This window comes from Wyeomyia smithii, chromosome 3 (genome assembly GCF_029784165.1).
Source record: "Wyeomyia smithii strain HCP4-BCI-WySm-NY-G18 chromosome 3, ASM2978416v1, whole genome shotgun sequence".
NCBI classification, from domain to species: Eukaryota; Metazoa; Arthropoda; class Insecta; order Diptera; family Culicidae; genus Wyeomyia; species Wyeomyia smithii.
This window is the reverse complement of record NC_073696.1, coordinates 73295694-73321365: the sequence shown is the minus strand read 5'-3', so window position 1 is coordinate 73321365 and position 25672 is coordinate 73295694. Positions and strand designations below refer to the sequence as shown.

At 39.1% G+C, this 25672-nt stretch overlaps 2 protein-coding genes across 3 annotated transcripts in view; one reads left to right on the top strand and one right to left on the bottom strand.

Moving 5' to 3' along the window:
• The window catches only part of LOC129727062 (uncharacterized), a 30012-nt gene extending 6836 nt beyond the window's left edge, over positions 1–23176 (bottom strand). The window contains exon 1 of the mRNA XM_055684462.1: positions 22748–23176. Within this exon, the coding sequence (XP_055540437.1) occupies positions 22748–22762 (15 nt within the window). The 5' untranslated portion in view covers positions 22763–23176. The remainder of the gene's footprint in view (positions 1–22747) is intronic.
• LOC129727061 (RNA-binding protein 42) overlaps positions 1–25672 on the top strand; it is a 45754-nt gene that overhangs the window by 8819 nt on the left and 11263 nt on the right. Inside the window, exon 5 of one of the 2 annotated variants that reach the window (XM_055684461.1) lies at positions 12518–12935. The exons of the other annotated variant lie outside the window; for it this stretch is intronic. Coding sequence (XP_055540436.1) covers positions 12518–12540 — 23 coding nt within the window. The 3' untranslated portion in view covers positions 12541–12935. Of the gene's footprint in view, positions 1–12517; positions 12936–25672 lie in introns of those variants that run through there. 2 annotated transcript variants of the gene reach the window in all.

The window sequence follows — 25672 nt, the reverse complement described above, 5'->3', positions numbered from 1 at the left end:
GTGTAACTATTGATTACTCCTTCCGTAACTTTTTGTCTCGCAGACTTCGCCGCGGTGTCTCTGATGATTCCTTCCCATTTTTCTTGTTCGGTCACTTTCTCTTTGTTGTTCAGGCCAACTCCATTTTTCATTTCCGTTTTCTCCATAATTACAATTGAATCCTGTTTGTTTGGGCCTTGTGCACCCATATCCGGTTTGCTTCGCTTAACGCCTTTTCCCGATGGTTTTTGATTTCTGGATACGTTTTTACAGCTGCAGTCACCACTTCTCTTGGTTTGTTTGCTTTTCTCCACTGAAAACTTAGTGGTTCCGTAGAGGTATGAGCTAACTGGTCCGCGTAGCTCTCTTCTATTCCCGGATACTCCTTTGTTGTGCCCAACAGCTCGAATTGGTTGCGCGTTCTGATCGGGCATATCTCGTTGGCTTCTGCATACGTCAGGTTCTGAACAGCTATTATTTTCTTTATTTTATTTTGTCGCTCCCTATCTGGGCATTTATTGCTTCCAGTACGATGGTTTCCATTCCTGCAGTGAAGACAGTACGTGGGTTGCTGACAGCTTCCGAACTGATCCTCCTCCTCATGTTTCTCTGTGCATACTGCGCACCTTTGTTGGCCTCTGCATTTGTTTGTGGCGTGACTGTAACTCATGCAGTTCTGGCAGAAAACTGCTTTTTGAATAAATGGCTGTATCTTGCTAAGGCAGCAAAATATCTTTACGTTCTCTGGCAGTGTCTTTGCGCGAAATACTACACTAACACGATTGATTGGTATTTTTTCCTTACCTTCCCAGCGGTGCAATCGATACACACCAAGCATTGGAACGTCGCAAACCATATCATTCATTATCTCTTCCGTCGGAATATCTGCTGGAATTCCAGCCACAACGCCAGAGATGCTAATAAGCCGTCTCGGTACATAACATTTATAAGTGTCGCTAGTTGTGTTGATCAATTTCATCAGTTCATTTGTCTGATAACTGCTAATCATGACGATGATTGTATGACGCCCGTTGTACTTCATGTCGACAATAAACTTTTTTACTGTATCCATCTTCCGCAGGGTGTTTCCGAGGGAAAACTGGTTAATTTTCGCATCTGGCTTCTTTTCTTTGAGCTCAAACAGCAATCGATACGGTCCTTCATCCTCATACGTGTATTCGTAGTTCATCGGAGGGTTCCTTCTCTCCTGCACGCTCGTTTTGGGGATTGTTCCTGAATTTGTTGCTCCCGAAGCCACAGCTCCAAAGGAGAATGTATTTGTTGTTCCTTGGCCACTGTCTATTTGTTCATTGCCCTCCGGGGGATCTTCATCCCCATCCATCTTTTCTTCTCACGTTACTAGCTTTTCTTTTCCTTAAATGCCAATATGGCGTCCACTACTTGAGGGCCACAAGATTAATCCCAGCGTCCTCTCGCTTTTACACGACTACACCAGCTTTTTTCACAATTTCACAGTAAATTATTATTATTCAGACAAGCTAATCTGTCCAACAATTATTTTTTCACTCGAAACCAATAACTAAAATAACGAAAAATTCTTAACAAAAAAAATCACGTGCTATCTCAAATGACTTTTTGATGCGAATGTTATGCAACTTTGATAGGTTTTGTTTCGAATCATATTTTGAAAATTGTTTGATTCTTCTGCGTGTTACGCATATTTATATGCTTCGAATGGGTTTTAAAAATCTACAACACGTTAGCTAACCATCGAAGGTTGTTCGAACATGGAGAAATAAAAACCAAAAAAGTTAAAGTTTTCTGAACAACTTCGACTCTGAAATTTTTTTCACTGTCAAAAGACACTCGAAAATTGGATTTATGTCAGCATAACATTAATATTTAAGTAACAAAGAAGTTAGAAGCAATTATCCCCTAGTGAAAGTAAAAAAAACAAAGTTGAGGTTTGACATTACGTGTCGTTACTAACAAAGATAAAGCAAAAATGTGAAATCATTGTTTACTATTATTAATTTACGAATATGACCATACTCGGTTTACTTATACCTTTGCAGTAAAGTGTAGGTGCATAGTAACTAGCTGACAAAGTACCGCATAATATTACCAGCAATGCCTAACTTTTTGTTCATATTCCCTCTACCAGCACCTACTCAAGTGAAAACAAATTATCATTCGCTTCTGAGTTTTGTTTGTAAACAGCGGGAGCGTTCTCATTGTGGCAGAGGAAATCACAATTAAATCTAGCAATTGAGTAACTACCGTCCAGTGAAGCAAATTATCACACTCGTCCTAGCCATTCGCTTCGGCTCGCTGCGGTAGAGATTACAAAGCTTTTCTTGCGGGTTACCACAGAGTTGGGTTCAATTGGCTTCTGAGCGGTGAATGTTTTCATAACAATAAACCTTGTTTTGTAAATAAGGATTTATTTATTCTCGTATCTGCGAGCCGGGGAGGCCGAAGTCTATCAGGTACGTATGACGTCTCGAACAAAAGGCATCGATACCGGTCGTGATTAGCGTGAAAATGTCGGTGATGTCATGTAGGAGGCGGAGCCGATGACCGTGAATATATAATTGTGATTTTTGAAATAACATAATATTCTGATTTGATACTGTTGCTAGTTCGGAAGATTAAGGGAAATCTATGGTGCAGTCACTTTTTGAAACGGACGTGCTTTCGAAATTTACAAGGATCTGCTCGGGGTTTTCCAGGAAAGTCAGTCTATACTTGACACATTATTGATCAGTTTTCTTTTTCAAATCGTTTCAGTTTGGAGTGAATTTGCCATGTCACATACCCAGATATTGACTGATTTTACCTGACCTTGTTATTTTCCCTTGACTTTTATTCAGAATTTCCAGATGAAACTAGCTCTGCTCTGTAGTGTTCCCTCGCGCGAAAAGCGTCTCGAGTGTATCCCGATGTATATATTTAGAAATCATTCCGTATCGTCCTTTGTGGGGTACCTTCACAGGCTATTACGGTGTCACTAAATATCACACTTTAACCGATAGGCACCCAGTAGCATTGTTCACTGTGGCAAAATGTGTAGGATGGGATATTATCTACAGCAGGAAACCGGAAACTCAAACGACTAGTGGAAACTTATAACGATGTCAGGCCGGTGCATGTTAAGTTACCAGGAATATAAATTACTGTCCAAATTATCTTGAAAGCCAAACAGGTAATTGATATCCTGCACCCACCCACTGCCAGACAACAGAATTATCACTGCGGTCTAGGACCGGTCCTGTTGCGAGCTGGATTCGTTAGCAAATTCTCGAAAAATTGATCAAAACTTTAGTCACGTTCGTTTGCCATAAGCAACTCGCCAAGGTGTTTATACTTTGTTAATTAACTTGTTTTCGATTGAAGATGTAACTCAATTATCGTGTTGGCGACCGTTCAATACTTTTTCTAATGGTTTGGTTTTCATTGTTGCCCTAGAAAGCACGTTTAGCAAGACACAAAGTTGGTGTGATAGGATATATCCTGTATAAGTCACATCCTGTCACGATTTCGGTTTCTGCTATTCGTTGCTGCAACAGAAACCTTATGTGAAAATATAACTGTTTGATCCGTAAATAAAGTGGTAGAATGTTTATTTTTGCTTCAAATAATCTTACCGATTTTATGAAATGATTATTTAGCATAACTTAGAAAAAGCACTTGGTAAAATCTACAAATCTACTAAGCCTAAAGCACTGGACCTAATGCCATTTTTGTCCATGTCTGTAGAAAACACAGAAAACGAATTCGTGAATTCGTAAAAAAAATCACTGCACTTACCAGCTTTGAAAACAAACGAGTTTCTTCTAATTTTCACTACTAAATAGCACGCGTTGAGAATGCAAGTGATCAATTGTGAGAAGAGCTTTCAGAAGATTGCTGAATGCCACAGATATGCGAAACTTTGCGCGATGTTTTAGTGTACTTCAACTGTAAATTTTTTATGCAAAAATAGTATTGTTCTTTCAAAAAAAAAAAATGGTACGTCGGTTTCAACGCCTTCCCTTGTCACAGCTTGTCACAAAACGATCATACCATCCTCCCCCCATGAATGCTACGTCATTTAAGTATGCTCCCCAACGCCTACAGTAAAATTGTAGACAGTAGATTTGTCCTTCCAGAAAAAATAATACACCTTGAGACAAAAAGTACTTTTAACAAATATAATCATGAATTAAATATCTCAAAAAAAAAAATAATACTTTTTATGAATCTGACTTCTTTCTACGGAAACTACACCACGGTGCTCCCACAGACCGTTATTATGAAAAAAAAAAATGCACCAAAGAATCTGAGTACACCATTCGATTCGTTATGACGTCCAGAATCTATGGTCAAAATTTCAAAATCATCGTACGGTACATTTTTGAATAATGCCCTTTTGAAGGTCGTAAAGTACAAAGCCGTGATATAATAACAATGAAAAATTTAAGCGGGGGCCTAGTGTGGTTGGTAACGTCTCCGCCAACCACGCTCGACGCCTGGGTTCGAATCCCACCGCCGACATAGGTGTCGATGGTTGTGAGGTGGCGTGATCCACTCACAACCAACCCAACTGGTCTAGATTCAATCCTAGCCGACACCGGGAGATTTTCTGAGGCGAAAAATCTCTGGGATCACGCCTTCCATCGCATGAGGAAGTAAAGCCGTTGGCGCCGGTCCGTTAATAAACGGGTCGTGAGTTAGGGTCCTGTGTGTGGAGTCGCCTCCCTGGGCGTCGGTGATTGGCACAACAGTGGCGGAACTAGACCGACGGAAAATAAGCGAGAGTAAAAAAAAAAAACAGTGAAAAATTTGTTGAAAAGCACGTTTTTTAACCACCATTTTATGAAATAACTTCAAAAATAGTTTCACGCCTTACAAGTATTATATTTCAAGACATTAGCAATTGGTGAAAATATTTATTTGAAAATCCCACAGTGCACAGTGGTCTAAATTCGAAAAATTGTGATCGCTTTAGATACGACCGTGAAAAATTTTATGTACTCAATGTCTTCAGCAAAATTGTTTCATGAAACAAGGCCTTACTTTTGGCGTTTTTGGTTTTTCGATCAATCCACCTAAAGCAAAGCCTTGGTGCTACATTCCGATCCGGAACTTGACCTTCTGTTTATTTATACACAGACTTCGCAGCCGACTGTTCAGTGTACAAGGACAATTGCTGGGCTAGCGCTACGATATAATAAAGTTGAAATGCAGAAACTATTTGTGAAGTTATTTCACAAAATGGTGGTTAAAAAACGTGCTTTTCAACAAATTTTTCGTTGTTTTTTATCACGGTTTTGTACTTTACGACCTTCAAAAGGGCATTACTCAAAAATGTACCGTACGATGATTTTGAAATTTTGACCATAGATTCTGGACGTCATAACGAATCGAATGGTGTACTCAGATTCTTTGGTGCATTTTTTTTATAATAACGGCCTGTGGGAGCACCGTGACACATTATAAGAAATTGAAATTTGTTGAAAAAAAATTTTTCTAATTTATTTTTACGGTACGTATTTTTTAAGGACGAAATTATTATCTATAAGTTTGCGAGGACACTATACCGATCGAACAAACCGTTTAAATAGTAAACATGCTCTCATTATTCATAGGCGCTCGGCGCATGGAATCCGAAGTTTTATATATGTCAGCACAAAATGCGGTACATCATGTTTTGGGATTACACTTAAGTTTTTTTTACGCGGGGGTACTTAGCGCGTAAAAACGCGTATGTTCCGAAATCTACGTAAAAATACTTTATTTGCTAAAGGTTGTTAATCATTTCTGCTAAATATTTCGAAAAAAAAATCAATCATAAAAAATGTCCCAGGTTAAATATTTTGTTTAACTGTCATTTTTTATTTCGCTGAAACTTTACATAAACGTTTCTATGGACAAAAGGTGCCAGTTCGTAACTATTGGTTAGCTATTAGAAGCTATTTGAAATGCTATTTTTGGAAGGTATTGGTAATTACAAATATTTTCAGAGCAGAAACGGTTTGTTTGATGACGTCACACCGTCTTCGGCAAAGTAGTAGCTGATAATTTTATCTTTCTGAAAAAAATATACACTTTGAAAATAAATTTTTATTTTTCGAAAAACAGTTGAAAGAAAAATTAAAAGTTACTTATCTAAAAAAGCTCATTTTTTGAAAATCGTATTGACTTTTATAAAAAATACAAAAGAAAACCTGAAGAATGGAAACTTCCATTATGGAGAAATCTAGAAAAACAAGTTATAATATTTTGAAAAAAAAAATTTTTTTTGAAGTAGAGTACTTCTCTCAGGAAGTTCGGCTACATAGGGATGTGAAATGGAAATCTAAAACCGAAAAAAGTGAAAAATATGTCCAATTTCAAATGCTAATAAATCGGTTAGTATTCGATGGATTTCCTTCGTTCTTGCAGCAATAGATTGGAAAATTTTCTAAGATTCTTCCCAAAATAAGATAATTGTAATTTTATTATTCACACTATTGTTCTATTGAAAATAGTCAAGCCTTGTCAAACGAAAAATTCGACCTCAATTGGTCGTTATATGCTTGCTTCCCAAGCACGGTCGACAGGATCATATACCTTGCAATTGAAAACATGCTATTTGGCCTATATAAGAGCCTGTTTCAGCCGGAGCCGCTCATAATAGTTCTAGACAGCGACAACAGCAGTCGTCCTTCCTTAGCAGCAGCACTAGCCTTGTGGTTGGTCACCACGTCTCAGGAGCAGCGCGGTTTTTCTCAGCGTGTGTCGCCAGACAGCCATTATTCCCCCCGTGTTGGGGCAGCATGAAGATTGCCATCAGGAAATCCAATTTTGGAAATCAAAATGCCTTTTTCAAGGCAAATAAACAAGTCATTGAAAGTTAGTAATTCAGAAGCTGTTTTGCTTGCGAAGTGAATAGACGCATATTATTTCAGTCCGTATCGATTCGCACGTATTTTGCTCAACAATACATTTCGGTTACGGTTTTGTTTTCGGTTTAGTCAGTGCCGTAGTGATAATAGCCTGCGCACAGCAGCAGGAATTATAGCCAGCACCGCCGGGTGCTGGCTACATCGCTAGCAGAGAAGTGATCCAGCCTTGGTGACAATAGCCGACAGTATAACGGCAGAAGAACTATCCCCCGCATCCATCCCCGCTTGCAGCACGTGAAGCCACCTCTGTGACAATAGCTGACAGTCCAGCAAGCAGCAGAAGCACTTCCCCGCGCACCGCCGGAATCTGGCTACCCCGCTTGCGGCACGGTGAAGCGTACGGCAGTACGTTGGTCAGGATTATCTTGTTAAGTATTGTGTTTCCTTTTTTAACCCTTTAACTACCACTGACTTTTTTTTTATTTTTGAACCATTATATTTGAACAAATTGTTTTTTCATTTAGTAAACTTTTTTTGATTCCCCTCTTTATACGGTTTTTTACCGCGAGTTAGCGGTAGAGCGAAACGCTCCCGCAAAAAAATTGACAACATGCAGGTAGAATTATTCTTGGATGTAGAAACAAATGGGGAAGAAATCGTAATCTCCCCCACCACCTCCCCTCTACAGTCCCCTCTACCGTCCCCTGTACCCTCCCCTGTACCTAGCCCAGTACCGAAGGCTCCGGAGGTACGGGTAAAAGCTTACCCAGATGCCGCTATAGGTCCGTTTTTTGTCTTTTTCCGGCCCATAAAGAAGCCGTTAAACATTATACAAATTGGCAAGGATCTGGCAAAAAAGTTTTCGGCCGTAACCGAAATAACCAAGGTGAGACCGAATAAACTGCGAGTTGTTGTGGGATGCTTGAAGCAAGCAAACGCGATTGCTAGCTGCGAGCTCTTTACGCGAGAGTATCGCGTGTACATCCCTGCCAAGGACGTGGAGATCGACGGTGTGATTACCGAAGGGAATCTCACAGTCGATGACATTTTTCGTTATGGCTGGCTGTTTCAAGAACCCCTTAATGAAAAATGTAAAAATACTGGATGTCAAGCAACTGCATTCAGTATCCATCGTAGAAGGGAAGAAGAAATTCTTCCCTTCCGTTTCCTTTCGGATAACCTTTGCCGGATCTGCTCTGCCGAACTACGTCCTTTTGGACAGGGTTCGTCTGCCTGTACGCCTGTTCGTACCGCGTGTCATGCATTGCCAGAACTGCAAGCAGTTAGGTCATACAGCCACCTACTGTTGCAACAAGGTACGCTGCAGCAAATGCGGAGGCAGTCATGCTGAGACCGCTTGCAACGAGGACACTGAAAAGTGTCTTTACTGCGAAGGAACTCGGCATGACCTTTCGGCATGTCCCGCGTACAAACAGCGCGAGGAGAAAATAAAGCGTTCCCTCAAGGAACGATCAAAGCGCTCTTTTGCAGAAATGCTAAAGAGAGCTGAGCCACCCTCGACAGGAAACATATTTTCCTTTTTGTCAACCGATGAGGGTACATCTGACGATCCCGTCGAAGGGTGTTCTTATGCCATGCCAGAAGGATCTAGGAAGAGTAGAATAGTGAACTCCCCTAATCTTTCTCGCAAAGGTCGTAAGATAACCCCTAGCGGAATGACCAATAAGCCTACGCAAAAAGGAAGCGGTGAAGAAAAACCGAAGCAAGTACCTCCCGGTTTCAATTTCAAATCTAACCAGGAGTACCCACCGCTTCCTGGGGCACCAAAAACCCCTCGTGCACCCATTTCTCGATCAGGAGAAAAAAAAAGAATCAGGGTTTATAAAATTTTCTGACATCGTGGACTGGATATTTACAACGTTCAAAATACCAGATCTCCTACAAAATATTCTTCTTGCCCTTCTACCTACAGTAAAAACATTTTTAAAGACACTTACTGCAACTTGGCCCCTCATTTCAGCTATCATATCTTTCGATGACTAATTCGGCGAAAGAGGTTAGAAATTTTATCACTGTATTACAGTGGAATTTCAGAAGTATCATCCCCAAACTCGATTTATTTTCTCATTTAATAAACACTTATAATTGTGACGCTTTTGCGCTTTGTGAAACTTTCCTAAATTCAAATAATCAACCCAATTTCCACGATTTTAACATTATCCGTCGAGACCGAGACTCTCATGGTGGAGGAGTACTTTTAGGGATCAAAAAGTGCTATTCCTTTTTCGGAATCAACCTCCCTCGGATATCGAATATTAAAGTCGTTGCCATTCAAACAAATATGAATGGAAAAGACCTTTGCATTGCTTCGATATATATTCCTCCATCTGTGCGGAACAGAGGCAACTTTCTGATATAGCAGAATTGCTTCCCGCACCTTTTTTGATTTTGGGAGATTTTAACTCCCACTGTTTGCAATGGGGGTCGCAATACGACGACGCCCGATCTTCTGTAATCTGTAACTTGATCGATGACTTCAATATGACACTTTTGAATACTGGGGAAGCGACACGTGTACCTAATCCTCCAGCACGTGAAAGCGTGATTGACCTATCCCTCTGCTCGACATTACTAGCGTTAGATTGCCAGTGGAAAGTAATCAATGATCCTCACGGTAGTGATCATCTTCCAATCGTTATTTCAATTGCTAATGGTTCAACTCCCGCGACTCCAATCAATATGTCATACGATCCACACGTAACATTGATTGGAAGCGTTATGAGACTATCATAGCGGAATCCATCGAGTCTCACGAGGAACTTCCTCCGGAGAAAGAATACGCGTTCCTTTCTGGCTTGATCATCGACGCCGCGACTCAAGCTCAGACGAAACCGATACGCGGGATAACAATTAGACGGCGTCCTCCTACCAAGTGGTGGGACAAAGAGTGCTCTGAACTGTATACGCGAAGGTCCTCGGCATATAAGAACTACCGCAAGTATGGCTCGATTAAGCTGCTTCGAAGGTACGAGGTACTGGACAGGCAGATGAAGAGCTTAATGAAAGCGAAAAAACGCGGATACTGGCGGCGGTTTGTAAACGCGTTGTCGAGGGAAACAGCGATGAGCACTCTTTGGGATACCGCCAGGCGCATGCGGAATCGTAACGTTTCGAATGAGAGCGAGGAGTATTCAGATCGCTGGATACTCGACTTTGCCAAAAAGGTCTGTCCGGACTCTGTACCGGAACAGAAGATTTTTCGCGACGCGTTTTTAGTAACTACGGAAGAGCCTCCATTTTCGATGTTGGAATTTTCAATGGCTTTCCTTTCGTGCAACAATAAAGCTCCAGGGTTGGATAGAATCAAATTCAACTTGTTGAAGAATCTACCCGATTCTGCAAAAAGACGCTTGTTGAACTTGTTCAACAAGTTTCTTGAGCTAAACATTGTTCCGCACGACTGGAGGGAGATATAAGTCATTGCTATTCAAAAACCCGGAAAACCTGCCTCTGATCACAATTCTTATAGGCCAATTGCTATGCTCTCTTGCCTCCGGAAATTAATGGAGAAAATGATCCTCTTACGGTTAGACAAATGGGTCGAAACAAACGGTTTACTTTCAGATACTCAATTTGGCTTTCGCCGGGGCAAAGGGACGAACGATTGCCTAGCGTTGCTTTCTACTGAAATTCAACTCGCCTTTGCTCGAAAAGAGCAAATGGCTTCTGCATTCTTGGACATTAAGGGGGCTTTTGACTCTGTTTCTGTAGAAGTTTTAACCGAGAAACTTCATTCGCAGGGACTTTCACCAAATTTGAATAACTTTTTGCTCAATTTGTTGTCAGAAAAGCATATGTATTTCTCACATGGTGATTCGACAACTTCCCGAATTAGTTACACGGGTCTTCCCCAGGGCTCATGTTTAAGCCCTCTCTTATATAATTTTTACGTTAAAGACATCGATGAATGTCTTGCCAATTCATGCACGCTAAGGCAACTTGCAGACGACAGCGTTGTATCCATTACCGGAAGCGAAGCTAACGACCTGCAAGGACCATTGCAAGATACCTTAGACAATTTGTCTGAATGGGCTCTCAAGCTGGGTATCGAATTCTCTCTCCGGAGAAAACTGAGCTGGTCGTTTTTTCTAGGAAGCATAACCCAGCTCAACTGCAGCTCCTACTAACGGGTAAAACGATCACTCAGGTTTTAGTCGCTAAATATCTCGGGGTCTGGTTCGACTCTGAATACACCTGGGCTTGTCATATTAGGTATCTGACCCAAAAATGCCAACAGAGGATTAATTTTCTTCGTACGATTACCGGAACCTGGTGGGGTGCCCACCCAGGAGCCCTTCTAAGGTTATACCAAACAACGATACTGTCAGTTCTTGAATACGGTTGTTTCTGCTTTCGCTCCGCTGCGAAAACACACATTATAAAACTAGAAAGAATACAATATCGTTGTTTGCGTATTGCCTTAGTTTGCATGCAGTCGATCCATACGATGAGTCTTGAAGTGCTAGCGGGTATTCTTCCGTTGAAACATCGTTTTTGGAATCTCTCTTACCGGTTACTTATTCGATGTACGATCATGAACCCATTAGTAATTGAAAATTTCGAGAGGTTGGTCGACCTTCAATCTCAATCCAGATTTATGACCTTATATTTTGACTATATGGCTCAAGATATTAACCCTTCTTCATATGTTCCCTTCAATGTCGCACCTTTAGATACTTCTAACAATGCTATATTCTTCGACACCACCATGAAAGAAGACATTATTGAAATCCCGGATCAATTGCGCCCACAAGAGATCCCTAAGATTTTTTCAAATAAGTTCAAACATGTGAGTTGTGATAAAATGTTTTATACTGACGGATCTAATCTAGATGAGTCCACTGGCTTCGGTGTTTTCCACGATAATTTTACCGCCTCCTACAAACTCGATGCTCCTGCTTCCGTGTACGTCGCAGAACTTGCTGCTATTCAGTACTCTCTTGGGATCATCGAAACCCTGCCCATAGACCACTACTTCATCTTCACAGACAGTCTCAGTGCCATTGAGGCTCTGCGATCGATGCAGCCTGTGAAGCACACCCCGTATTTCCTGGGGAAAATACGTCGGTTTTTAAGTGCTTTAACAGATAAAAATTATCAGGTTACCTTAGCGTGGGTACCTTCTCATTGTTCCATTCCGGGCAATGAAAAGGCTGACTCTTTAGCTAAGGTGGGTGCTATTGATGGCGATATTTATAGTAGACCAATTGCTTATGATGAATTTTATAGTATTTTGCCTCAGAGAACACTCAATAGTTGGCAATTATCATGGGATACAGATGAACTGGGACGGTGGCTACATTCCATTTCTCCTAAGGTATCGACGAAAGCATGGTTCGAGGGGTTGGGTGTAAGTCGGGACTTCATTCGAGTGATGTCAAGACTTCTGTCCAATCACTACACGTAAAAGACGCATCTCTTTCGTATAGGGCTTATGGAAAGTAATCACTGCGTTTGTGGCGATGGCTACCACGACATCGAGCACGTTGTTTGGTCGTGTGCCGAATACTCTGATGTTAGGTCCAAGCTAATAGATTCCCTTCGGGCCCGAGGAAGACAAGCAAATGTACCCGTTAGAGACATTCTGGGAAGTGGTGATCTCCAGTATATGTCAGAGCTATACTGTTTTTTGAAAAATGCGGATATTAAACTCTAAAATAAACGTTTTTTTTTTTGTATCTTATCAGATTACCCATCCTTCTTTCACTGAATGACTGATGTACCTTGTGCTGGAGACACAAAAACTCGAAACCTGATTGGATACAGTGCTGTACCTGTTTCGAGATCACGATAATTCGGTGCAATGTGAAATGCAGTGTAATACATGTGCGAAAATTTAGCCACTAGATATTAGAAATTAGTTTAGATTTATCTTAGAATAGCTATAGTTAATAATTACTTAATAATACAAACAAACTCAAGCTCCCAACCCAACAACCCCCAACCAAACCATACAAAACCATACTAACCCCAGTAAATCGGGTGTAGCGATGACTTCCTCTAACAAGTTTGTTTTTACCCTGTAAAAATAGAATCTATTGTAAACACTGCTCCGTCAAGCTAACGCAAATGAGCTAGAAAATAAACAACTTTAAAACTTAAAAAGTTAGTAATTTTTGTCAACGCAAGCAAGCATTCTGTGTTGCATCCTAGCAATTTAAATCTGTCGCACCCGTCGAATTTACTGAAAGTGAAATAGCTTCCACAGTGCATGTTGTCCGTGTATCTTAATTTCCCCAATGTTATGGCAGCTCAAAAGTTGTAATCAGCAACCGATTTTGAACCGCAAAATGCTTTTGAAGTAGAATACTTCTTTCAGGAAGTTCGGCTACATAGGGATGTGAAATGAAAATCTAAAACCGAAAAAAGTGATTCTTTCCTTTCCTTCAGCGAAATTGGCACGGCATCGCGTCGTTTGATGGTAGTTTTCAAATACCGCAAGCCGTAGTTAGAACGGCAATGGTATCCAATAAATACGTTACGCAAGTTCCGATCAATATTTCCTCCCTCTTTCCTATATATATGCGTGAAGTACTGTATGGAAACCTTCTGTCTCCGTCAGCGCTCATTGTGATTTTCAATTGTGAATCGTCATGTGAGTGATGGTGGTAATCTCCGCTTTCAATTGAAAAGCGTTTATATCAATTTCAAGCCCTTCAGTTGTCAGAATCACAGCTAGAGCTTTCACCTGGGTGTCATGTGACTCACGAAGTGCTCGAAAATGATACAAAAGCTTTTCAATTGAAAGCGACGGGTCAAAGCGTTACTATAACCTGATAATTGTCAATTGCAAATGACTTTGTCAGGCTCTGATCGCGATTCTTCAGTAAACTTCAATACTAGGTATCGGAATATCGGCTGAAGAAGTATCGATATTCGATGCTGCTTGGATGACGATAGTATCCAAGTATAGACAGTTCTAAAAGGTATGCTATTCACGTCGATGCATTAGTATTAGTGATTGTTACATAGGCGTAGCCAGAGGGGGGCAGGGAGGGGGGGCGTTGCCCCCCCCTAAATGTTGACGTTGGTGCAGAATTTTGTTTTCAATAACTCTAATAGCACAAAACGACATCTTTAGCCCATAGAAACATCTGTGTAAAGTATCAGCCAGATCAAAAATAATTGATTGAAATGCTTGCGCTATGTTGCGTGGAATTGCACAGGTTTTTCAGTTGATCCACCAAGGATATTGCAGCGGCAAAAGTACCGGGCAAATCCGCCTACATCAACTAGCTTGGAGTATTGGAACCGAGCTGTGACAATTCCTTACTTTGATTCTCTTGTAACCTCACTGGAAACACGGTTCGATGAAGATAGTGAACCTGCCTACGCGTTGTCCTTGCTGCATCCCGCTAACGTAATACGCATGTCGTTGGAAAAGTTCAAGCGCGAAACCGAAAATTTCGTAATTTTTTGTGAAGTTGACAATTTTGTTGGAGATAGTATGAGAGCAGACCGTAAGAACTTGAAAGAGTTGGATCTTATAGACCTGCTAGCTAAAGCTCGTTCTTTAGTCCCTGCGACTGAGAAAGCAGTTAAAATTGCACTTGCTCTACCATGGAAACATGCACATTACTTCGGGTGAAAACCTGGCTGAGGTCAACAATATTTGAACAGCGGTTGAGTGCTCTCTGCTTGCTGAGTGTTCATCGGCAGATGGTCAACAACAATCGTGAAAAGACACATGAACCGCTTCCGGGACGTTTGACGTTTGATGCCCGAAGACTTTATTGAGAATCTTGACTGTGTCTTCAATCTTCACGTCTTTGGGAAGCTTTGACAAGATGTAGTTGAGATAGCGGCTGTGCGAATGGGTGTCCAGCTTCCGGAGAAGTAAACGTACCTTCGCCGCATTATTCAGCAGACCTGCATCGTTCTCGAAGAGGTCCTGGTAGCGGTTAAACAACAACGTCCGAACGTAACTCCGTTTTCTTCGTCGAAGACAAACTCGATGATGTTCGAAGAGAGGGACTACAAAATCTGATCCGGGGTTTGATACTGACGCTGAATTTAAGAGTTTTTAGTAAAGAACATCTATTTATATTCGAGGTTGGACAAAGAATAATCAAATTTTCCACTCTGATGTCAAGGACAACTTTTCACTGGTTGCCTTGATGTAACAATCACTAAAAATTAGTATTTATTCCTATTTTTCAAAACACACTTAAGTCGTTTTTTTACGCGGGGGATACGTGCCGCGTAAATAAACGCGTAAATTCCGGAATCCGCGTAAAAAACGCGTAAATTTCGAAATCCGTGTAAAAAAATTGCGTAAATTCCGGAATCCACGTAAAAAAGCCGCGTAAAAACAACCGCGTAAAAAGCGACCTTAGTGTACCATTTTTTTACTTCTAAAATTTTGAAGAGCTTGCCCCCCCTATTTGAAATTCTGGCTACGCCCATGGATCGTTATGAACTTTTTCCAATTTTGTATGAAATTTGAAATGATTTTGCATTTTAAACTAAACTTATAAAACATACTTTTCTGAAAAGTTATAGAAATGATGTTGAAACATGTTTTATTTGTGGGGAATACATAAACATGCTGCGGTTTAGGTAAAATATGTTGTTTTTCATTAATTTGCCGGTAACTTTTTTGCACTTTTCGTTTTTTTCTTGTACTCTAATAGCGCTTCTAAATAGAGTCGCTTATGTTTCATACAGTAACAAAAGTCATGAGCTATGGCAATGACCAACATTATGCTCCAACTATTAGAAATATAGCATTTTTATATATTTCATTTCGACATATTGTCGCAATTTTTCACACTAAAGCTAAATTAATATCAATTTCTAGTGTGTTTCAACTGGAGATTCACTCTCCAACCAAAAAAATCAGATATAAAACAACATAAAACGAGAAATTTCCAAAAATGTTTCGAATTCCATACAAAACGCGAAATTTTTTATAACGAGATTTGTTTGTGTGCGTGGATAGACAAAAATGTAGCATACCTTGTAGAACTGTCATCTATACTTGGACGATAGTATCGGTATCAAACCAACAATTTTTTTTCCAAAAAGCGTCCTTTAGAAAGTATCGATACCGGAACTCATCTCTTGCGGTGAGTATCAATACCAAAATGCTCAATACCGCGACCCCTAGTATCGATACCGTTGGTATCGATGCTAGTATCGCCCATCCCTATGGCCTGTATAATTTGGAAATTTAAAAATAATATTTAATATTTTCTCGTTTTGCGCTATAATCCAAAGTTAATTATCTTGATCTACATGCATACTCTGACTGTTATTACGTGTTTGCGCCGCTTAGTGTTTGGCTACGGTTATGCAGTACGGAAATGACGTGGCAATGCGATTCGGCAAGACGAAATGTGTTGAAATGTATAGCTCTACTTCGTCGTAAAAAGAGCTGTACATTTCACCACGGTAAGGTGAAACGCATCGCGGCGTCATTCGCGTTCTGCATAACCGTAGCCTTTGTTCCGTTCCTGTTTAATGATGTCGTATTAAATGTGCATATTACAATTCAATAGCACTTCAACTTCTCATTGGCGCAAAATTTTAAAAATATTTAATAAACTTAATTCAAAATATCAAACAAAGAGAAATTACAATACTGCCAATGAACGGTCAAAGTTTATTTACTAGAAATAATGACTAACACGCAAGCAGCCGGGTTATCTTTCTTGTAAAAGAATTCTACTTCAACCTTGCGGTCGTGGCTTTGCACACAACCCTCCTGTGGTTTTTTTTCGTCAAATTCTGTGCCGTACTCTCACAAATTCTGTGCCGTCGACTATCACCGTTTGCGAGGGAATTCGTGGGGCAATACCAAGCGGGATTTATGGGTGCCCGCACCACCACGGACCAAATATTCGCGGTACGGCAGGTCCTACAGAAGTGCCGTGAGTATAACGTGCCCACACATCATTTGTTCATCGATTTTAAATCGGCATACGACACAATCGTTCGAGACTAGCTATGGCAGATTATGCACGATTACGGTTTCCCGGATAAACTGACTCGGTTGGTCAAGTCGACGATGGATGTGCGTAGTTCGAGTTTCGGGGACACTCTCGAGTCCCTTCGAATCTCGAAGAGGGTTACGGCAAGGTGATGGTGAAGGTGAAGGTCGTGCTTGCTATTCAACATCGCTTTGGAGGGTGTGATACGTAGGGCTGGTATTGACACGAGTGGCAAGATTTTTAAAAGGTCTGTTCAGCTCTTTGGCTTCGCCGATGACATTAATATTGTAGCACGAACCCTTGAGAAGATGACGGAGACGTATATCAGACTGGCCTTAAACGCATCGAAGACCAAGTAAATGAAAGGAAGAGGTTCCAGAGAAGACAGTGTAAACCTCCCACCACGAATTCATATTAGCGGTGATGAAATCGAGGTGGTAGACGAGTTCGTGTATCTGGGCTCACTGGTGACTGCTAACAACGACACCAGCAGAGAAATTCGTCGACGACTTATGGCAGGAAATCGTGCCTACTTTCGACTTCGGAGGACGCTCCGCTCGAATAAAATCCGCCGCCGCACGAAGTTAACCATCTACAAAACACTGATCAGACCGGTAGTCCTCTACGGCCACGAAACCTGGACCATGCTCGTGGAGGACCAACGCGCCCTTGGGGTTCTCGAACTGAAGGTGTTGTGTACCATCTGTGGTGGAGTGCAGATGGAAGATGGATCATGGCGGAGGCGGATGAACCACGAGTTGCATCAGCTGCTGGGAGAACCACTCATCGTACAAACGGCGAAAATCGGGTGAGTACGGTGGGCTGGACATGTCGTTAGGATGTCGGACGACAACCCGGTGAAAATGGTTCTTGATAACGACCCGACTGGAACGAGGCGACGGGGCGCGCAGAGAGCAAGGTGGCTAGATCAAGTGGAAGACGACCTGCGGGGCCTCCACAGACGACATGGCTGGCAAGCTGGAGCAATGGACCGAATTGAATGGAGACGACTTCTTCGAACAGCAAAGGATACTTCGGCCAGGAGCTGACTGGTAAGGTGAGGTAATATGTCTTCGGCAAAGTTGTAGATAACAGTTTTGTCTTTCAAAAAAAAATATACACTCTAAAAAATGATTTTTTTTGGAAAAAAGTTAAAAGAAAAATTAACAATAAATTATCTAAAAAAGCTCTTTTTTTAAATCTAATTTTTTTATAAAAACTGCAAAAGATTACCTAAATAAAGAAACCAGTCCGATCATGGAGAAATCAAGGATCAAGGAAATTTTTTTTTCTCGAGTGGCATAATTTTGTTTGGGATATTGAAGAAATATTTTTAATTTCCAATAGAGCTCTGTATGGAGAATTAAAAATGTTTTCACAGTCGAAACGGTTTGTTTGATTGCCATAGTGTCTTCGGAAAAGTTGTAGATAATAAATTTGTCCTTCCTTAAAAAATGTACCCTGTGAAAAAAGTTTCAAAACTTCACAACTTTTTTTCTCTGATTTCTCCATGACCGGACCGGTTTTCTTATTTAGGTATTTTTTATGGTAAAAAAAAGATTTTTAAAGAGTGAGCTTTATTAGATTGGAAGATAATGGAGTGTATAGTTTTTCGGAAAGAAAAAAAAATATCTACAAGTCTGCCGAAGACGTCACACGGATCACACAAACCGTTTTGGCCCTGAAAATATTTGTAATTATCAATAACTTCCCAAAACAGCATTTTTCGATAGCTTCTCAAAAATGAGTCGTGTTTCAAAAAATTGAACCAATAACATAAAATGGCATCTTTTACCCATAGAAACGCAAAGTTTCAACCAAATCAAAAATGACAATTAGAAAAATAATATTAAAACTGGGACATTTTTTGAGGAATTGCTCCACTGTCTACTGCTTTGCTGGATCAACCAACCAAACCGAACGTTCTAACTTTAGTTTTTTTCTGGAAAATTAGGCCTTTTTGGTTTTCATTCCTCCATGAACAGTCAACTATTCAGCTAATCTTCAGTAGTTTTCATAGAAAAAATAGATTTTATTTTAAAATGAGCTAATTTAGATAACTAGTTTTTAATATTTTTAATTTTTATTCTCATTTTTTTACTAGAGTGTATATTTTTTTCAAAGAGACAAAACTATTATCTGCAAGTTTGTCGACACTAAACATATTTATAATCATAAATACCTATTTTACATAGCTCCCCAAAAAACGAGCTGTGAATAGAGAAAAAAACACCAGTAGCACAACATGGCATCTTTTGCTCATACACGCAAAAGTTGCACTGTGGACGGCTCAAAATTAAAACACTTTTGAAGTATTAACCGGTGCTAGTATTGCCATGATAATTTGTATAGGTATTGGTAATATTTTTCAGAATGCTGCTATCGTGAAAGCAGTGCAAATATGAACTGATCGATTCACTAGCATGAGTCCGGTCATTCAAAAACATCATCGAATCAATAATAATTAAAAAGACATTGGATTTGTTTAAAACATTTTGCATTTAATGCCGACTCTGGTTTTATTCATATGCATTCGGTTTCACGTTACTGGCACCAGCGCCAGTCAATTCTGTTGCAACAAGGCTCGCTATTGGCTGTTTCGGTTGCTGACAGTGATTAGGGATGCACGAGCCTTTGATACGCACCGATTCGCGAAAGTAACCAGCAGTTTTTTTGAGCGCCCCAAAACTGATCGTTTGCCCAAAACCGAAGTTTACCGAAACACCACGATTTACTTTTGACACATTTGTTGTGCAAAGCTAGAGCATTCAATGTGCATTTTGAAGGGACAAATCGGTTGATGTAAGCTTGAACTTTTGCGTGTAGAAACATCTATGCAAGGTTTCCGAGTCAAGTCCAAGACTTGGCCTTGGCAGACCAAGTCAAAAATGATCGATTAAGGTGGAAGTGTGTTGAAGCCACAAATGGCCGAATTCGAGCCACCACGTGGACGACTTCGAATTTTCAAAGGCATACCAATCGGTAATGGTTAATGCGTTACTGGTGAAAACTTGTCCTCGTGTTTGTTATGGCGATGAAAACATAAGATAGTGTTCTCACAGGTAACGCAATAACTATTCCCGAGTCTTGTCCCTTTGAAAATTGTAGTCGGCCACGTGGTAGCTTTTAAAACCTTTTTGTTGTTGGATTAGAACCCCTGTATTAGAAATGTCAAACATGCTACAATTGTTTAAAAAACGCAATACGTGGGAGTTCTATTTTTTGCTTCAAATTTTTGTAGTTTGACGGATTTTGAGAAAATGTAAGAAAATATAATTTAATCTTTATGATCAATACATATTTTTTAGTTTTTAAATTTGCAGTATATAAGGTAGGAAACCTGTTTCAAGCAGCTAATACAGCCTGCTGGTTATTGAGACGATACATTTGACATAAATTAAAGTTCCCAATCGGGGGATGCTATCTCAATAACCCCGAACCTATTTTAAGCAGTTTGTGTCTGTTTTGCAGAGGATTTTCTTCAGTACGCAAATGGCGACACTTTAGATTGACACTTTGATTACAAAAGATACGTATTGCGGTAGCTATATTCTGTTCTTTGTTGACAAAAAACAATATTTCGTTTGCAGAATTAACATAACCATCAATTTAATCGTATTTCAGACGTCTAAATCAATATAATTACATCAATAATATTACAACGTTTATTCATTTACGTTATAAATCAAATGAGCAACACCATCGATTTGAAGATTCATTAACGTTTGCTAAAACATTGCACTTCAACTCTTAAATAGCAGCAATTTCAAGCGGAATCGTTCTTTGAACTTTGACTTTGCACATGACTTTTCCACAGGTAATTGAACCGTTTTGACTCAAGCATTATTAATTTACAAATAATACTAAAAATGTATTTTTTTCGAACCAAAATGTTTCAAATACTCGAGAAAAAGTGATGAGTCCTCTAGTCGAATATGGTAAGACGTATACGCCTCTTTCTAAATTAATTGATTGCCAGTTAAAAAAAACAGGCAGTTAAAAGAAGGACTAGCGCCTGTGGTCATTTTTGTTCATCGTTTCGAAAAAAAAAACCAAACCAGCAGTTAGGTCTTGTTCTAGTGCGTACATAACAAAGTTAGGTTGTACCTTGCGTGGCTTTCCTCGACATAAAAAAAAAAGACTGATAGTGAGCAAGCCCGCTAGAAATTAGTAAGACGAGTTTCGCAGGAAGAGGCTTTCAGTGCAAACGAAACAAGTGGTATCTATTATTTTAAAATATTTGTTGGTATTTATATTTGTGGTCGGTAGCAGCAACTTCTAGAATACTTTTCTAAACGACTTGGTTTGAGTAGAATGCTATTATGTATTTGTTACATTTTTCTCAGCCTTTCTAAATGATTTATCCTTTCTAATGCTTGATAGGGCAGATGCGAGTGTCAAATATGAATATTTTTGTCATTGTCATGTTTTGTCATGTCATTGAATATTTTTTTTTCTTCTGAAACACACTTGGAATCAAATCATCGCCATACAAACAGTTTTTTTTTACTAATAAATTTTAACACTTCAACATTTTATGGTGTAAGAAATTTGGTTCAAAATACTACGCGAAGTTAGCGCAACTTTTGATTAAGTTTGAAACCTGGATGATGGTGTCTTATGTACGACGCATCGATTGTGTTAACATATAATTATGCTTTTCTCGTGTTTTGAGCGACAAAAATCTCGAAAATATACAAATGTATGTGTCCTTGAATCGTCTTACAAGTTTGTAACTGTTTTTGTGAAAGATTTGAAAAAAAAAAAGCTTTCCCATCTGCTTTGCGCTAATTTATTCTATTCGCTGGATAACCATTACAATATTTTTTTTTGCACAATGAATGTGCGAAATCAGAGCACAAATTTTGTGCGAATTGGAAGAACGTAATTGTTACTTAGGCTTGAAATTTTGGGTGTATATTCTTCCCAACTACAACTTAACTGGGAGCATTGTTTGCATTTAGTTCAACTGTGTAAGGTTTTCAACCAAAGGTTTCGTCGCTTTTTTGTTTTTCCCATAAGAGCCCTGTCAGCATGCATTATTTTTTTCTTTAAATTTGTTATCGTGAATAAATTTTCGAAATTGTATTTTGACGCTATAACATCCACCACCTAAAAATTTGAATCTGGAGTTTAAATTTTATTATTTTTTACAAACTATATCAAAATACACAGAGCATTTCATTTAACAAGCATATAAAGTTGCTTTTTTGACACCACTTTGCAAATGCCATTCACATTGTCATTAGTAAAATTGTCCATAGTAAAATTTCAAGTTTTTCGACAATTTTAATTTAAGGAGTAAATGTAGTAATGAAGATAGAAAATTAAACTAACTGAAAATATGATTGTAGAAACTACGAAAAATATAGTTCAGCAGGTGGGTTCAGCGGGTTTTTCGACAAAGACAAAAAAAAAAGTTATAACAAAACAAAGACTTCTTAATACTTCACAATTTACGCGCAATCGTTATTTCAATGCTGCATCAACATCGTGTTACTTTCGCAAATGTATTCATGATCTTTTTGCGGTCTCAAAATAGAGTCGGCTTGCTATTTCAAGTTGATTTGAAAAGCATTTGTTTTCAATCAATTAAAATAAATTTAGATAAAAAATGCACATAAACTTCCGTTAGTAGCTTGTTTTATGACACTGGCACATGTTTTCCAATTTATTTTTTCAACCAGACCCGTTTAGAAAAAATTACATTTAACGAGTTGCCGTTAGAGTCAAACGTTCGTTTGCCTTTCCCACTGTTTTTGATTCGCCTTCCAGAATTATTTAGTATTAATTGAGTATACGCTGTACAATTGTTTACAAGGCTGTGGGAAAATCAATTCAGTTGTTTAAAATTTCGGAAAACTAGTTTATTTATTAACTTCAGACAGATCTGTCAATTTAGATCGAAAACTGCGTTCGGTCCCATTTGCCTTTCAAGTAACCAGAAACATTATGCGTCACACTGTTCACTGCATTTGAAATTACCTTATCCATAGTCATTAGTTGCCGTTGTATATCCGAATCAGGTAGCTGCTCTCGTATTGTGTTGTGTTGTATAAATAAAATGAAATAAATAGATTGACTACTAAACTATTATTAACAGCCTATTCTCGCTTTTTTGTTTCATATCGAAGCATAAATAGGAAACTTTTAACTGCAAGCTTTTCTCGAGGCAAAAGCTAACTGTTTCCTCTTGGCACCTATGCACACATTTTTGTTTGCTCGAGTCTTCGTTCAGAATTGCTGTCGCTTTGATCGGGAGAATTTAAATTACACATTAGATCACACCCGGCTTTGGTGAGGTCCTTTTGGAAATGATGCGGCACCGCAAAATGCACTAGAAAACACAGAAACTGTTGGTCTCGATTGATATAACCGCTCGGTACGAGATTCGGGAATCGAATGTTGGCCGCCTCCGACTGAGCGCGCCTTTTATCAACAATTGCGATGAGATGAACTTCGAGCTGAAACGCGGTTGCTGCTCGGTCGATCCTTGCCAGAGTGGCGGAAAAGACAATGTGACAGAATAAGCCTCTTCCACTGTTTCGTTGGATTGCTAGATTGTTTTTAAAATTTGAGACTAGCTTTTTAGTATTACTAAAACTTTTCGAACGTCTCAATTATTATTTCACCAAAACAAATTTAGGGAATCCAGTTTGGGTTTGTGACAAACAAGTTTGGCTTTTACGTAAGATTTGCTGCGAGCAGCAACTTGTAGCTTTGTGCTGGGAAGAAACAGGCAATTGAAGCTCGCTACCGCGGTGTTTTGATACCATTATTGTCCTTCGATTTAGAATCTAACTGTAGAACTTTTGTTGTTTGGTTCGTAATTGTTCAGTGACACTCCGCTCAGGTTTTTGTTTGTTTTTAATATAAATTTAAAATTTTTCGAAAATAGTCTTGTGCGTGAAATCAATACGTGAGCACTTTCCCGTCAAACACTGAATTGGTTAAAGGGAACTGACTCCGATTCGAATAAAACTCACAAGAATGTATTGAAAAAATGTAAATAAAATCATCCTCTTCGATATCCGCTCCACAAAGGAGATAGGTTGCCTAATCTTTTGTTGAGATTGTTTCAAAAATTACACGGCATGGGAAACTGCCGAGATATATGTTTGGTAGATTGATGCAACAGGTCGGTGCAAGACTTGATGTATGATAGATGTTTAAAGAGGATTTCTTCAAAAAATCTACGAATATTCGCCAGTACTTCAAACATGACATGACTTTGCGTGATAGCGATCGTATCAGTGAAGTTTTGTAGTTGGGGTGGATGCTGTTTTCTATTCATACCTGGACATGCGGTAGTGCTCAGGTTTTTTTTCTATCATATATACCATGGCGCATTGGATTACTCGAATTTAAAAATTATCCCCCGGCTGACATTTCCACTTATCACACTCCTTTACACCTTTGCCGAAAATGGTACATGTTTCCGCTCATACATTACAACTTTATCCAATTTCCAGGAAGTGTTTAGATCGCTACAAGCACTTCGGTTACCCTCGTAAGACGCTGCAAAGCTAACACTGAATTTGTAAAGATAACTGCGTCGGTGCCTGTATTCGTTATGTTATGGATTAGCTTTTGCCAAACACTTTCGCTACAGGGGTGAATTGAATTGACTGCGGGGCACAGAGATACTACATGTAGGTGGTATCTTACTGCTGCTTCATCAGACATACAGCCTGGTAGAATGTTGTTGGAATAATTCGCTGAAGTTCGTTACTCTGTACCTATCAATCACATTTTTACCAGCAAAAAGTTTTCAAGCGCCACCTCATTTCTGCACACCTACGTTTGTATTGTTCTTTAGAGGGTTTACGTGTTTGTTGTTTGATCAGGTGCATAAAATCGTAAAAGAGCTCGGTTCAACAGTTGTTACCGGCTAATTTGTTTTACTCGACCTACAATATCCCACGCGCGTTTAGGCGTTCGACATCTTCCTTTTTTTTGCTCATTTAAAAACTTGAAGGTGGCAATGTTTTATTTGGAGGGCGGGTTCATAATTTCATTTTTTAATAATCAGATGGAAGGGAAAAGGAAAGGTTGGAGTTTCTGCGAAATAGCAATACTAGGAATTGTCTGACCAAAATTCTAGCAGACGGCTGACTGTGGGCAGAGAAAAATGCTTTAAACCGTTCATCTCATTTTAAAGGTAATAAAAACTGTCACTGAAACATTTTGTTCTGTAATCCCGATGAAAATGGTCTCTATATTATTTTCAATGAAAACTAAGGTAGTTGGTTAAGTGTTTCAGTTTTATTCACTCAAGAATAATAACGATTACCATTAGTTTAGTTAGTTGTATTCACTCAAGCATAATAACGATTACCATGTAGAATAGAACAATAATATTAAATTAAATCTCGTTTAAAATTTTGCACTCTTTCACAAAATCGCGGCGAAAAAAAGAACCAAACTATAACTTTTATATTTTATATTTTACTTTTACTTTTACTTTTATATTTATTTTTATATTTTATATTTTATATTTTATTTAAATACCATTTCGTCAAATCTAGAGTTATTATTGTTACAGAAAAATAATGTAATCATGGTCGATTTACCTTTGAATCGGATTATCAAAAATTGAGAACCGCTTTAGGGTTTTACAATTTGTCTGTGGTTAGCTAATGTGAAAAATTTCTTTAAGCAACGCTAGGTGTATAAAATTGTTAAAATTTATGAGGATGAAGGTAACCAAATTTTTCCATTAAAAAAAATTTTACAAAAAAAATCCTGAGATCAGAAGAACTACAACGCTTCAGAACTGAAAATTTGGTTGTATTCGATACCATTCTTACAGCACTCAATCGATTTTTAAAAAAAAATTACTCTTACCAAATATTTTTCAACTGCAAATTTCATAGCGAAAATTTACTCTGACTTTTTAGTTTTCTAGAC